This window comes from Danio rerio, chromosome 14 (assembly GCF_049306965.1).
Source record: "Danio rerio strain Tuebingen ecotype United States chromosome 14, GRCz12tu, whole genome shotgun sequence".
In the NCBI taxonomy this organism is placed as follows: Eukaryota; Metazoa; Chordata; class Actinopteri; order Cypriniformes; family Danionidae; genus Danio; species Danio rerio.
In genome coordinates, this window is record NC_133189.1 from 4,657,247 (window position 1) to 4,671,052 (window position 13,806).

The following is a 13,806-nucleotide window of genomic DNA, read 5'->3' on the forward strand; positions in this document are numbered from 1 at the left end:
CAAAAATTATTACAATATTAAATTAATTAACTGCATGCATGCACTATGCAAATACATATTAAAAAGTAAATAAAATATTCATCATAGAAGCTCTTTTTTGAAGACACTTTTTATGATTGTAATGAGAAACAAAAGCACAGTATTTTCATAATTAATCTGTAACAGAAATACCAAAATCGATAATAAACGAACAGTAAATCAACCAGTTTTATGTTACATAAATAATTACAATGAATTTGCAAAAATAAAATTGTTTGATGCCCTTTCGCAATAAGCAGTTGTTTTATTTTAGTTGTTTAGCTGAACAGTGTGATGCTTATTCATTTTCCGTTCCACCCAAGACCTGCTGCAGATGGTCATTGACAGTCTTTAGCTGATGCTCTGCTCCCATGATGCACCTGGCTTCCATCAACATGGCAGGCATACAGGACGGGCCAAACTGTCAGACGAAAGGAGGAAATCATAAAAGAAAGAAACAGAGAAATACTTTTGAAGTATGTTGGAGATGGGTTGGAACTAAACTGTGCAGGGCTGCGGCCCTCCAGGAACTGAGTTTGACATCCCTAGGGAATTCCTAACAATTTAGACTCATTCACCTGAGCGACTTATTTAATTTCCAGTGAACTATCAGTCTGTTGGCATGAGAAAGACTTTGCTTCTACAATAAATTCATAAACAGAATCCATCAGGAATGAGGGTTCAACACTAAAAGACACCATCTGCAGACTTCCTCACCGTTTCCAGCTCATCCGGATGAGTGGAGCGGTGCTTCAGGTATTTCCTGTTGAGCTCCTTTAAATTGGAGAGCAAAGAGGATCCTTCAGTCAGAGCTTTGAACCTCAGCTCCATCTCATCTAGATCCTTCTGAAGCTTCTGGAGCTGCGTTTTCCCCCTGAAAACACAAACCCATTTCAAACGCACTATAAATTAAATACCATGAACATTTCTGCAGCTCTAGAGTATTAAAGAACAAGATAGTTTCCATTGTATGGCGGCTGTGGAATGATCAATGAGTCATCATAAAGGAGTCAACTGTAACAACCAATCATGTTTACGTGCGTGTATTTACTTAATGAGTTCATTATTGGCTTCCACAAGTCTGGTCCTCTTCTGATTTATAGCTCTATTGATCTGAAAGAGAAAAAAAATAAATAGAGGGAAAAATTCCACCTAAGAAATTTGTGCAAAAATCTATCGCAAACCCAATATTAAAGTATAATGGTGCATTTGAACACAACAGATTTATCTAACAGATATATTTATTAAAATAATATTTTAGTCACAGAACATCTTTAGAAGAAGCAAGATAATACATTTAAATTCATGCAGAAAATTGCAAAAAAATATTACAAACTACAACATTTCAACAAAATTGTATATATTTTTTGTTTCTCTTGATTTTTTTGAAAATTGTATTTAATATTTTTCTCTCACATAAATTTAAGCTACTCATTTTTGAACTATTATTGTAAGTCATTTAATAATAATAATAATAATAATAATAATTCCTTACATGTATATAGCGCTTTTCTGGGCACTCAAAGCGCTTTACACAATGGGGGGAATCTCCTCATCCACCACCAGTGTGCAGCATCCACCTGGATGACGCGACGGCAGCCATTTTGCGCCAGACCGCACACCACACACCAGCTCATTGGTGGAGAGGAGACACACTGATGAAGCCAATTGGTATATGGGGATGGACAGAGGCCAGTGGGCAGATTTGGCCAGAACACCAGGGTTAAACGCCTACTCTTTTTCGAAGGACATCCTGGGATTTTTAACGACCACAGAGAGTCGGGACCTCGGTTTAACGTCTCATCCGAAAGACGACGCTCACTGAGCAGTATAGAGTCCCCATCACTATACTGGGGTATTAGGACCCACACAGACCGCAGGTTGAGCGCCCCCTGCTGGCCTCACTAACACCACTTTCGGCAGCAACCTAGCTTTCCCATGTGGTCTCCTATCCAGGTAGTGACCAGGCGCAGCCCTGCTTAGCTTCAGTGGGCGACCTTGTAAGAGTTGCAGGGAGCTAGCTGCCGGTAATTTACATTTAATTAGATTAGCTCCAGATTCTGCTTCAGTACTGATAAACTAATGTATATGCACAAATATAGTATTGTACAGCTTCCTATACAGAATATTAATTTAAATGATAGATTTGTAAGGGGTGTACTCATAAAAGCTAAACACTGCATGTGTGTAGGGCTGGACCGATAAGCGATATTACTAATCACAATAAAATTTGAAAATATAAGCTCTTGATGTTTTTACACTTCTTTGATCTACGAGCCAATCACAGAGCAGGAACGCGCAACAACGACAATCTAGAAATGTGCTTAAATTAGAAATGCACCAAATTTTCAGCTGCCGAAAATTATCGGCTGAAAATAGCTCATGCTATTTAATGGACCCCCTCATTTTTGTGACTATTTTATTGTTATTGTTATTGTTGGGGTACTCTTTTAAATTTGAGAGCTTTAAGAACTGATATTAAAGAATATACAATTATCGTTTACTATGGAAAAGAATTATCGAAATAGCATTTTGCCATAACGTCACGCACAACCATCTCTAGAGTTTACAGAGAATGGTCCGAAAAAGAGGAAATATCCAGTGAGCGGCAGTTCTGTGGGCGCACATGCCTTGTTGGTCAGAGGAGAATGGCCAGACTGGTTCCAGCTGATAGAAAGGCAACAGGCACTCAAATAAGCACTTGTTACAACTGAGGTCTGCAGAAGAACATCTCTGAACATACAACACGTCCAACCTTGAGACAGATGGGCTACAGCAGCAGAAGACCACAACGGATGCCACTCCTGTCGGCTAAGAACATGAAACTGAGGCTACAATTCACACAGGCTCACCAAAACTGGACAATAGAAGATTGGAGAAACGTTGCCTGGTCTGATGAGTCTCCATTTTTGCTGCGACATTCGGATGGTAGAGTCAAAATTTGGTGTGAACAACATGAAAGCGTGGATCCATCCTTCCTTGTATCAACGGTTCAGGCTGGTGGTGGTGTAATGGTGTGGGGGATATTTTCATGGCACACTTTGGGCCCATTAATAACCGCTTGAGCATCGTGTCAACGCCTCAGCCTACCTGAGTATTGTTGCTTGTACCATGTCCATCCATTTATGTGTACTTCTGATGGCTACCTCCAGCAAGATAACAAGCCAACATGGTACTAGTAAGGTGTACCAAATAAAGTGGCCAGTGAGTGTGTAAACACAATGTATATTATGTCAAAACAAACTTCTATTTTGGAATGGATTAATCACGATTAATCTTTGCCCAGCACAAAAAAATAAAAATAAATACAAATAATGGTCAAAAATTTGGAACAGTTTTGGCTTTGGAAAGAAATAGCATTTGCTTACAAAGGCTACATTTATCTAATCAAATACTTTTATTGTTAACATTATCTAAAAAAACTCTAATTGAACTCATTTTAAAATAGATGCATTATTGTAAAATGTATGTAATTTACAATAAAAAGGTATTTAATGTTCTGTGATATTTAAGAAATCATTCAAATATGCTTTTTTTTATACTTTTAATTTAATAATATTTCAGATTTTTACATTTAAAAAAAAATCATAATTATTTCACAATTAATGAGTCGAGTGTCACCTTGTTATTTTCTCTTTGCACATTCTTGAGCTCCTTTGTCGCCGTGATCTATGGATAAATGAGATTTATTATGTACAGTTGAAGTCAAAATGACTCACCCTACTGTGATTTTCTTTTGTTTAATATTTCCCAAATGATGTTTAACAGAGCAAGGCAATTTTCACAGTATGTCTGATAATATTTTTTCTTCTGGAGAAAGTCTTATTTGTTTTATTTCAGCTAGAATAAAAGCAGTTTTACAATTTTAAAGAACCATTTTAGGATCAATATTATTAACCCCTTTCAGCTATATTTTGTTCATTGTGTACAGAACAAACCATCGTTATACAATAACTTGCCCAATTAACCTAACCTGCCTAATTAACCTAATTAAGCCTTTAAATGTCTATATTTTTTTAAATGCCTTTATATGTATATTATTGACTGTCATCATGGCAAAGAGAAAATAAATCAATTATTAGAGATGAGTTATTAAAACTATTATGATGAGAAATGTGCTGAAGAAAATGTTCTCTCCTTTAAACAAAAGTTGGGAAAAAATAAACAAGGAGGCTAATAATTCTGACTTCAACTGTATATTTTTGAGCAACATTTGCATTTAATTCAGTAAAAAGCAATAAAATCTACTATTTCAGCGAGCTGCTCCTCAAACGAGCGACTGAAAGCCTCAACGGAGCGTCTGACTGGATCAGAGTTTAAGTTCTGCCTGCAGGAATCAGAGAAACACACAGCTGAGCATTTGACTTCTGTTGATGATTAAACACTGGAGTTGATTTGCTCCTTCACACTTACTTGTACTCAGTGACAAACTCCTGGAAAGCGTCGCGCACCACGTCTAGATCAGTGGGATTTCTCAAATCTCTGGGTTTTTTAGAAGGACCAGCTCTGTCTAGAGAAGGAAGATTTACATTTATGCATTTGGTCAACTTTTTCAAAATTGTACAAAGATACAAATGCTTGTTAGACGAAGCAGTTCATTTTCAGGGGTCTCCTAACATATAACATTAAACGAAAACGCTTTACTTATTACATTATATACAGCTGAAGACAAATATTAACAGCCCTCCTGTGAAATGTTATTTATTTTTCAAATAGGAAAATTTTCACATTAGTTATTATAATATTTTTCTTTTTTGCTTGGCTGGAATAAAAAAATGTTTTATTTATTTTTATTGATTTATTTTATTCATTTATTAAATTTTTTATTTTATTTATTTTAATTTATTTTTTAATTGCCAAGGTAAATAATTTTAGGGCCCTTAAGAATTATATTTATGGGCAGTGAGATGGCGCAGTGGGTCGCACTGTCGCCTCACAGGAAGAAGGTTGCTGGTTCGAGCTCGGCAGGTCAGTTGGCATTTCTGTGTGGAGTTTACATGTTCTCACTGTGTTGGCGTGGGCTTCCTCCAGGTGCTCTGGTTTCCCCCACAGTCCAAACACTTGCTCTATAGGGGAATTGAATAAGCTAAATTGTCAGTAGAGCATGTGTGTGAATGAACTAAATGGTAGTTTCATAGTGGAAGGGCATCCGCTGTGTTAAACATATGCTGGATAAGTAAGTTGGTGGTTCATTCCGCTGTGGCGACCCCAGATAAATAAAGGGACAAAACCGAAGGAAAATGAATGAATATATATATATATATATGTATATATATATATATATATATATATATATATATATATATATATATATATATATATATATATATATATATATATATATATATATATATATATATAAAAGTTTTTATTAAGTAAACAGATTAATTATTGCAGACAATAATTTTATCGTACGTTAAGACAGCTGATCTTTAATTTGATGTTTTGAAAATCCGTGTTCACCAGCTCTAAAAACACATACTGGAAAGCCATAGGTCACAGTAGGTCGAACACTTCTTAACCAATGAAAACATTTGGGGCAGGCCAAAGGGGCCGTTCACATATCACGTCTTATTTGCGCAAGTTTATTATATATATATATATATATATATATATATATATATATATATATATATATATATATATATATATATATATATATATATATATATATATATATATATACACACACACACACATATATATATATATATATATATATAAATATATATATATATATATACACACACACACATACACATATATATATATATATATATATATATATATATATATTATATATATATATATATATATATATATATATATATATATATATATATATATATACACACATACAGTTGAAGTCAGAATTATTAGCCCCCTGTTTATTTTTTCCCCTAGTTTCTGTTTAACGGAGAGAATATTTTCTCAACACGTGTCTAAACATGATAGTTTTAATAGCTCATCTCTAATAACTGATTTCTTTTATCTTTGCCATGATGACAGTCAATAATATTTGACTTGATATTTTCAAGACGCTTCTATACAGCTTAAAGTGACATTTAAAGGCTTAACTAGGTTAATAAGGTTAACTAGGCAGGTTAGAGTAATTAGGCAAGTTATTGTATAACAGTGGTTTGTTCTGTAGACTACCAAAAAATTATATAGCTTAAAGGGGCTATTAATTTTATACTTAAAATGGTTTTTAAAAAATTAAAAACTGCTTCTATTCTAGCCAAAATAAAACAAATAAGACTTTCTCCAGAAGAAAAAATATTATCAGACATGCTGTGAAAATTTCCTTGCTCTGTTAAACATAATTTGGGAAATATTTAAAAAATACACACACACGCACGCACACACACACACAACGTCAAGTTAACCCTTTGAATTTATTAGTTATTAAAACAATTATGTTTAAAAATATGTTAAATAAAACTATTTTTTGTTAAATGCAATTCTTTTATTAACGGCATATAGAAAAATTCATGCAAACAATTTTTTTATTAAGGAGATATACAGAAAATGAATGCGCTCAACTTTTAATAACAGCATATACATAAAATAAGAAACAACAATAAAAGACGATTTGTTTATTACCTGATGAAGATGAAGATTTTCTTTTCTGTTTGTGGCCGCTCAGTCGTAGACTGGAAGATCGTCTTTTTGCCCCTTTAGAGTTTGCTTTGGCTGGACGCTGAACAAAACAAATAACCTGTGAGGAAGTGCTATACATTGTCTATCTATATACTATATGTATTGATATTGAACATTTTCACTAGGAGTTTTTCAGTTTGGTTTGCATGCGAGTTGAACTAATAAGTGTTGTTTTAACCCCAATTAGATTTAGATGCTAATGTAAAAACTGATATACACACAATTAATAAATAGCAGAAGAATTTAACAACTGGGCTATTATTAACTGTAGCCTTATTATTGCAGCATGCAAGTAATAGGGGTTCCTCACAGTTTGCAGCACTAGCTGAGATAAAGGAGTCACACTTTAATTGAATGTACAATTCACGTTATTCACCAAATAATAACTACGAATTTTAGCTTAATAAACTACTAATTAGCTGCTTATTAATAGATAATAAGCTAGTAGTTCTGTTTAGGTATTAGAGAGTGCTAATATACAGTTAATATCTTAATAATAGGCAGGTAATGAGCCAGTAGTAAATGGTGTTAATTAAGCTAAAGTGTTACAGAAAATTTTAATCATAACTGAATTTATATAAAAGCTACAATGTTCAATAAACCACAAAAAAATAAATAAATAAAGAGGCAAATTAAGATGAAGGGTACATCAAATGTCCTTTGTGCCAGCTGCTATTAGAGTTTTAAATATTTAAAGTATGAAAAGGGTTTATTTGAGATTTTACTTTGATTTATGTGATGATATTGAATGTATTTGTGTTGCCTTTTTTCTGTGATATGTGTGATGTGAACGCTGATGTGGTTGTGTGGTGAAGCCAAAGACTAATTTCCACTTGTAGACAATAAAGAAAGTAAAGTCTTACATTTTTTTCTATACCAAAAGTCAAGCAAAACCAAATCACTTTAGAACAGAGGAACTGAATGAACCATAGGGCTCTATTTTGACGGTCCATGCACAGAGCTAAAACACAGGACGCAAACGCTTTCAGGGCGTGTCAGAACGCATTTTTGCTAATTTAAGGACGGGAAATCTGCCTTGCGCCGTGGCGCATGGTCTAAAAGGGTTGAGTTTATTTTCTTAATGAGTTATAGGTGTGTTTTGAGAATAAACCAATTAGAATCTCATCTCCCATTCCCTTTAAGAGCCAGCTGCGTCGCGCCAAGAGCGCATTCGCTATTTACAGGACGCAAAGTAAGTCTAAGTGGAAAATCTGAGCATTTCACTAGCAAACAGTTAACAGTTTATTAACAGAAAACTGTTAAACAGAGCATCTACTGCGTGAGAATGAGAGATAATGGATCTACTTTCACTTTCACTCTTGGATAGGGAAACCTTTACGCACAGACATCAATTAGTCTATAAATAATTAATTGCATTTGTTAAGCGCAAATATTCGTTTCAAAACTATTTCTAAATTCAGTTCTAATTTCCAGCAAACAAATAAATGAACAATAATAACCAAGTGTGCTCAAAAACCTGAGTTATATCCTAAAACACATGCTGTGCCCCATATGATCTAAAACCTGACAGGTGGATAAATCTAAGCTTGTTTTTAATAAAACAAATATAAATATGGATATAATAAATAATACTGCTAATAATAATAACATTTTACAAAAGCAAATTGTTATGAATGAACTGAAAAAGCCTCCCGAGATGAAGAAGACATAAAAGCAGTGATTTTTCATATTTATGTAGGCTAGAAAATAATATGTTTTGTAATATTTTAATCCTTTATATTTATATCCTATATCTATTCTTATTATATCCTATATATATATCCTTAATATTTAAATTTTTTCATATGTAAAGATATTTGCCTGTTGCTCTCTTGTGCGAATTAAGCAGTGTGTAAGCGAGGCGCAACTCTGCGCTGGAGTTTAGACCGGCTTAGTTTTGGTGTAATGAAAACTCTATTTTAGTTTCTCAAAATAGCGACGCGCCAGCGGTCCGCCTCAGAACGCCTCCCTTTTTGGACCAGAACGCCTATGGACGCACATATGAGCGCTAATGCATTTGCTATTTAAACAGCGTAGCGCAACGTCTCAAAACGACTCTTGCGCCAAGCTGAAACTAGCAAACAAGTACTGCGCTGCGCCTTGCGCCACATTGCGCCGGGTGTATGATAGGGCCCATAATATTTCAGGTTTCACAAAGTTAAATGTAAGACTTTTTAAGACCATTATGAATGAAATTTAGACTTGTATAGGGCTAAACGCTAAGGATTGGTCGGTTGGTCCATCGAAAAAAGTAAACAAATGTTATTGTAAAGAAGATAATCAAGCTATATTGGTAAATAGAGTTATAAATAGAGTTTGTTTAAAGTTGTCTTGAGATGGATTATTGGTGATTGGATAGGTGTCGGCCTGATTGGATAGCTTTAGATGGACTTTGGAAAATTTCAACATGTTTAAAATGATTTAAGACCTACAAGACAATATTTCAGTGAATTTAAGACTTTTTAAGACCAATATGAATTAAATAACAGACTTATACAGGGCTAAACAACAAGCACTTTGTCTAACGGCCCGGTTAGTCCATCTGCATAGCTTTTTACTTGACTAATAAAAAAATAATAATAATAAAGTAAACAAATGTTACTGTAAGGAAGATAATCAAGCTATATTAGTAAATAGAGTTATAAATAGAGTTTGTTTAAAGTTTTCTTGAGATGGATTGTTGGTGATTGGATAGGTGTCGGCCTGATTGGATAGCTTTAGATGGACATAGGAAAATTTAGACCTGTTTAAAATGATTTAAGACCTACAAGACAATATTTCAGTGAATTTAAGAGTTTTTAAAGCCTAAAATTTAGTTTTTAAAATGTAAGCCAATTTAAGACCCTGCAGACACCCCGTATTTGCGTACTGTTAACGTTAACCCCTTTACTTATAACTGTTTAATGCAAATATACGTATGTATGAGACATACAAAGCTTTCATCCTCATCTGTCAGGTCCTCTGAGGATAACGAAGGCCTCCGCTGATTCTGAGACGATCTTGGGGTCGGAGAGGTTTCTTTTGGTGACCTTTGAACTTTTTCTGCTTTCTATAAAATAGAAACATGCATTGCAAACGAATTCCTTTTTTGTTTCTAGCATACACACTCGAAAAAAATGTTTGATTAAAATACGCATTTAAAATGAGCTGAAACAAACACAAATTCTTGAGTTTTTTTGGAAGACAACTTCATCGTTTTATGTTCAATCCACCTAAACTTGTAAAAACGAATAAGTTGACTTAATTCCTTCATATTGTCCAAACACAAATTCATGTGGAACCCAGCACTTTTCACAATGCAAATTTACCAGCAAAGGGTAATTCTGCAAAAAAGAAAATCAATAAAATAAAAAATTAAAATTCCAGACCAAAAGAAAAAAAGGGGAAAATGTTAATAAAGACATTAACAAAAAAGGTATTTATCAGGCAACATAAGACACTTCAATATAAAAATGTGACTTTTTTTCCGTTCAGAACAAAAATTGTATTAGTAAAAGTACCAATTTTCTGTGCCGGTACATTGAGATTACACTTCACGGGACCTTTAAAGACAGTTGTTTACATGTAAAAAATGCACGTTTTATTACTTTTAAATGAACGGTAACGAGACCAGCACAAAACAAAACCTCACCTTTGATGCTGCACTCACGTTAGCTGATGTTCTTCTCTTTTCTGCACCTTCTGATATGGTTGCCAAAGTTTTGCTTTTACCTTTTCTGTAAGAACACAGAAATCCCTCGTGTTATTGTGGAGATTATGATGGCGATGACAAACCAAAACACCTTTTGTTTTCACAAAATCCCACTTTACCCAACAGATTTAGCTGTTTGATTTTCTGGCTCCTGGTTCTCCTTTGACACTTTAGAAGCCATTTTTGCACTTTTCTTAGTCCGCGGTTGACCTGTCTTTTGTGGAACGGACCTTTGGTTGTGTTCTGGTCCAGGACTGGGGTCTTCCTCCAGAGCTGTGCTGTGAAGAGGGTTCCCTGAAAAACAAAACAAGAATCTCTGATTGACCTTAAACTCAAAACATTAAAAGGCATTGGTAGTTTATAGCTTTTTCCCCCCTAAAGTGTACATCGTCAGACTTACAGGTTGCCAGTTCAGTACAGAATCAAGGTTAAAACTTTACCCCAATCACCACACTTCATAGAGGTTTACCATACCATGAGGAGAATACTGCTCTCCTTGAAAGAAACTGGCTTTCTCTATGGATGAAATGTCCAGCGGCTGAGGAGACTCCACAGTGCCCACACTGTTCTGTTTTGCACTCTAAGAAAGGGCAGAAATTAATATCAGATTCATTAAATTTGTTTTAAAAGTACATATCACGTCCTGTGGTGGAAAGAGTACTGAAAAATCATACTCAAGTTAAAGCACCATTACTTGCCTAAAAATGTAGTGCAAGTAGAGTAAAAGTATCTGTTGTAAATATTAGTATGAGTAAAAAGACCATTCTAAAGTACTCAGGAGTAGTGAGTATTACGCTGTGAAAAGCTGATGTGTTTACATGTAATCTGTGGATGTGTGTAAACGTAACATTCTGTAGTGCATTTAGTTATTTCCCAGAAGGCACACATCATCAGACGTTAATATTTGATTACATTTAGGTTGTGATGTCAGGTGACCAAAATTCAATGTCACCTGACATTGAGAACGTTATTTTGATGTCCAATAATGACGTTGATATTTGGTTGATTTTAGGTTGTTAAAAAGTGACAAAAACCCAACGTCAAGCCAACATCTTAAACCAACGTCATATTGAAGTCGAATACTGACATTTATTCATCAGGTATGGCAACCAAAATCCAACATCTGATAGACGTCATAGTGGAAATGTCCGCACAACGTCAACTGTAACATCATTAGACGTTGATATTTGGTTGGTTTTAGGTTGGACGTTAGACATTGGACATTGATGTTGACCTGACGTTGAGTTCTGACGTCAACCTGATTTTCATTTACAAACAAAATGCAACGTCCCCATGACATTGTGGTACAATGTCAATCTGACGTCATGTTGACATCCTGTGTCTGCTGGGTGTTTAAGGCCATTTCGTTTATCATACAGTAAACATCCGTCATCTTCTCATCAGTGACATGCAGCTAAACAGTCTCAGGATCAAAGCATTTATAGATTTTTAACATCTTGGACACTTTTAATGCTTCCAAACAGTTTGCAGCAATTATAAATCATCCATGTCTTGAGGTAGTTCATTATGATGTGATTTATCTTATATGTTTGATTGGACAGAAATCACAGGACTGATTTTTCCAATCCCCATAGACAGGAAAAAATAAAGTAGTGACTGCAGGCTGACTTAAAGTAGTGGAGTAAAAGCACAGATACTGCACTAAAAATGTGAAAGTAAAACACATTTTTAAAACTACTTAGTAAATAACAATTTCTGAGAAAAGCTACTTAATTTCAGTAATTTGAGTATTTGTAATTTGTTACTTTACACCACTGATTACGACATGTACATCATGTATAACTTATATAAATAAAATACACATTATGAATGTGTGCCATATTTGTTACTTATAGTGCAACACCGCACATATGACAAACGAATACTTCATTATATATATACTGCTGAAATTGTAAACAATAACCTGAGGAAAATATTTTATGATCATTTTTCATTTAATTTATAAGTCAGAAACAGGATTAAAAAACGATCACACATTTATTTACATATATGACGATCACAGATTAATAACTATTAAATTTACTACGCAAGTGTGTGTCTATACAGTATATATATATATATATATATATATATATATATATATATATATATATATATATATATATATCTTACTTTAATTTTATTTAAATTTTAACTTGAATTTAACAGAAAGTTTATAAGAATAACATAAATCTAAAACAGAAAATTTACATAATTAATGTTTAATTCGTTAAAAGTAAACGACCATTTTAAAAGCTTTCTATTCTAAAAAAAAGACCTATCAAGGATATTTTATTTCATAAAACGAAGGTTTTAGATCTAAAATATATTGGTTTAAAGTGTAATTATTGTTCGGGAACGAAATAAAAATAGTGAACTCAAAACATTCAGAGAAAATACTAAAGAGCCGATACAAAACAAATCAACAACCTGCAACTCCCGCTGCACAGCTTTCAGAGTTTTCGCCATCCTACTCATATTCGCGTTCAATTATTTATAACATAGCATGCAATAATAAGCAGAAACAAGAAAAGATGACGACCATCTGTCTCAAATCTGACTGACAGAGAATGTTTTTACCGCGAATGTTTGAGGGCATGGACTGTACCAACTCACAAATGGGTGCGACTTCGCAACATCGGGTGTACAACATTAGGTGTAGTGTGTTTATATGCACTTAGGAGGGAGGTATTACTATTTGTTTGAATATATAATACGTTAAATTGTAGACTCCTAAAAATATTTAACTTCTCCTAAATATTTTCCAGAAGATTAAAATACACGTTTAGATGAAGCCCCTCCGTTCGCAAAACCAACCAGTTTCTTTGAAAATCGCTCTAGGAGAGGCAACATGTTGCTTTCCTTCTCGATTGCCCTCTGCTGTTCTGGCGCCTTCAGTGACGCCATTGTCTAAAATGTCATGATTTTTCCAGATTCACTTGATAAGGAATAGTATTTAGGAGGCCATTCACGATATTAGATTTAGCTGAATTTGTTTCGTGGTATAAATTGTTTTTGCAACACCCGTTTCCATTTTAACAGATATAAGTGCTTTGTAAAAATGTAGCAGTAGCCTATTCTGTCCATATTCAATTTGTAATAAATCATTTATAAAAAATATTAATCTTCAAAAAAGGTGTACTTATATATCATCGAAAAACTATTGCATGTTTGATGTAGATAGATAGATGGATAGATAGATAGATAGATAGATAGATAGATAGATAGATAGATAGATAGATAGATAGATAGATAGATAGATAGATAGATAGATTTTGCATAGAATTATTCTGCATTGCAGTATCTAATAAAATGTATCATAAATGATTTTCGAATTAGCAAACTAAGATATTATGCTAATTTAATGCATATTTTGGCTCAATTGGGCTATGTACATTCAAATTTAAGAGCTCAAAGTAATACTCACACTATTTACA

The 13,806-nt window shown here is 33.8% G+C and overlaps 1 protein-coding gene across 2 annotated transcripts; it reads right to left on the reverse strand.

Moving 5' to 3' along the window:
- Positions 1-260: 260 nt before the first annotated feature.
- Positions 261-12,934, reverse strand: cenpu (centromere protein U). Of its 2 annotated transcripts, none has more exons than XM_021481090.3 (12): positions 12,800-12,934; positions 10,844-10,949; positions 10,489-10,663; positions 10,328-10,394; positions 9,611-9,727; positions 6,622-6,718; positions 4,432-4,528; positions 4,267-4,345; positions 3,640-3,687; positions 1,070-1,131; positions 736-892; positions 261-439 (listed from the first exon to the last, which is right to left on the reverse strand). In XM_021481090.3, the coding sequence occupies exons 1-12, from the start codon at positions 12,845-12,847 to the stop codon at positions 317-319; spliced, it is 1,176 nt and encodes a 391-aa protein (XP_021336765.2). In that variant the 5' UTR covers positions 12,848-12,934; the 3' UTR covers positions 261-316. The 2 variants fall into 2 exon arrangements, with proteins under 2 accessions (XP_021336765.2, XP_009305960.2); XM_009307685.5 differs by having other exon boundaries at positions 10,310-10,394.
- Between the last annotated feature and the right edge of the window lie 872 nt (positions 12,935-13,806).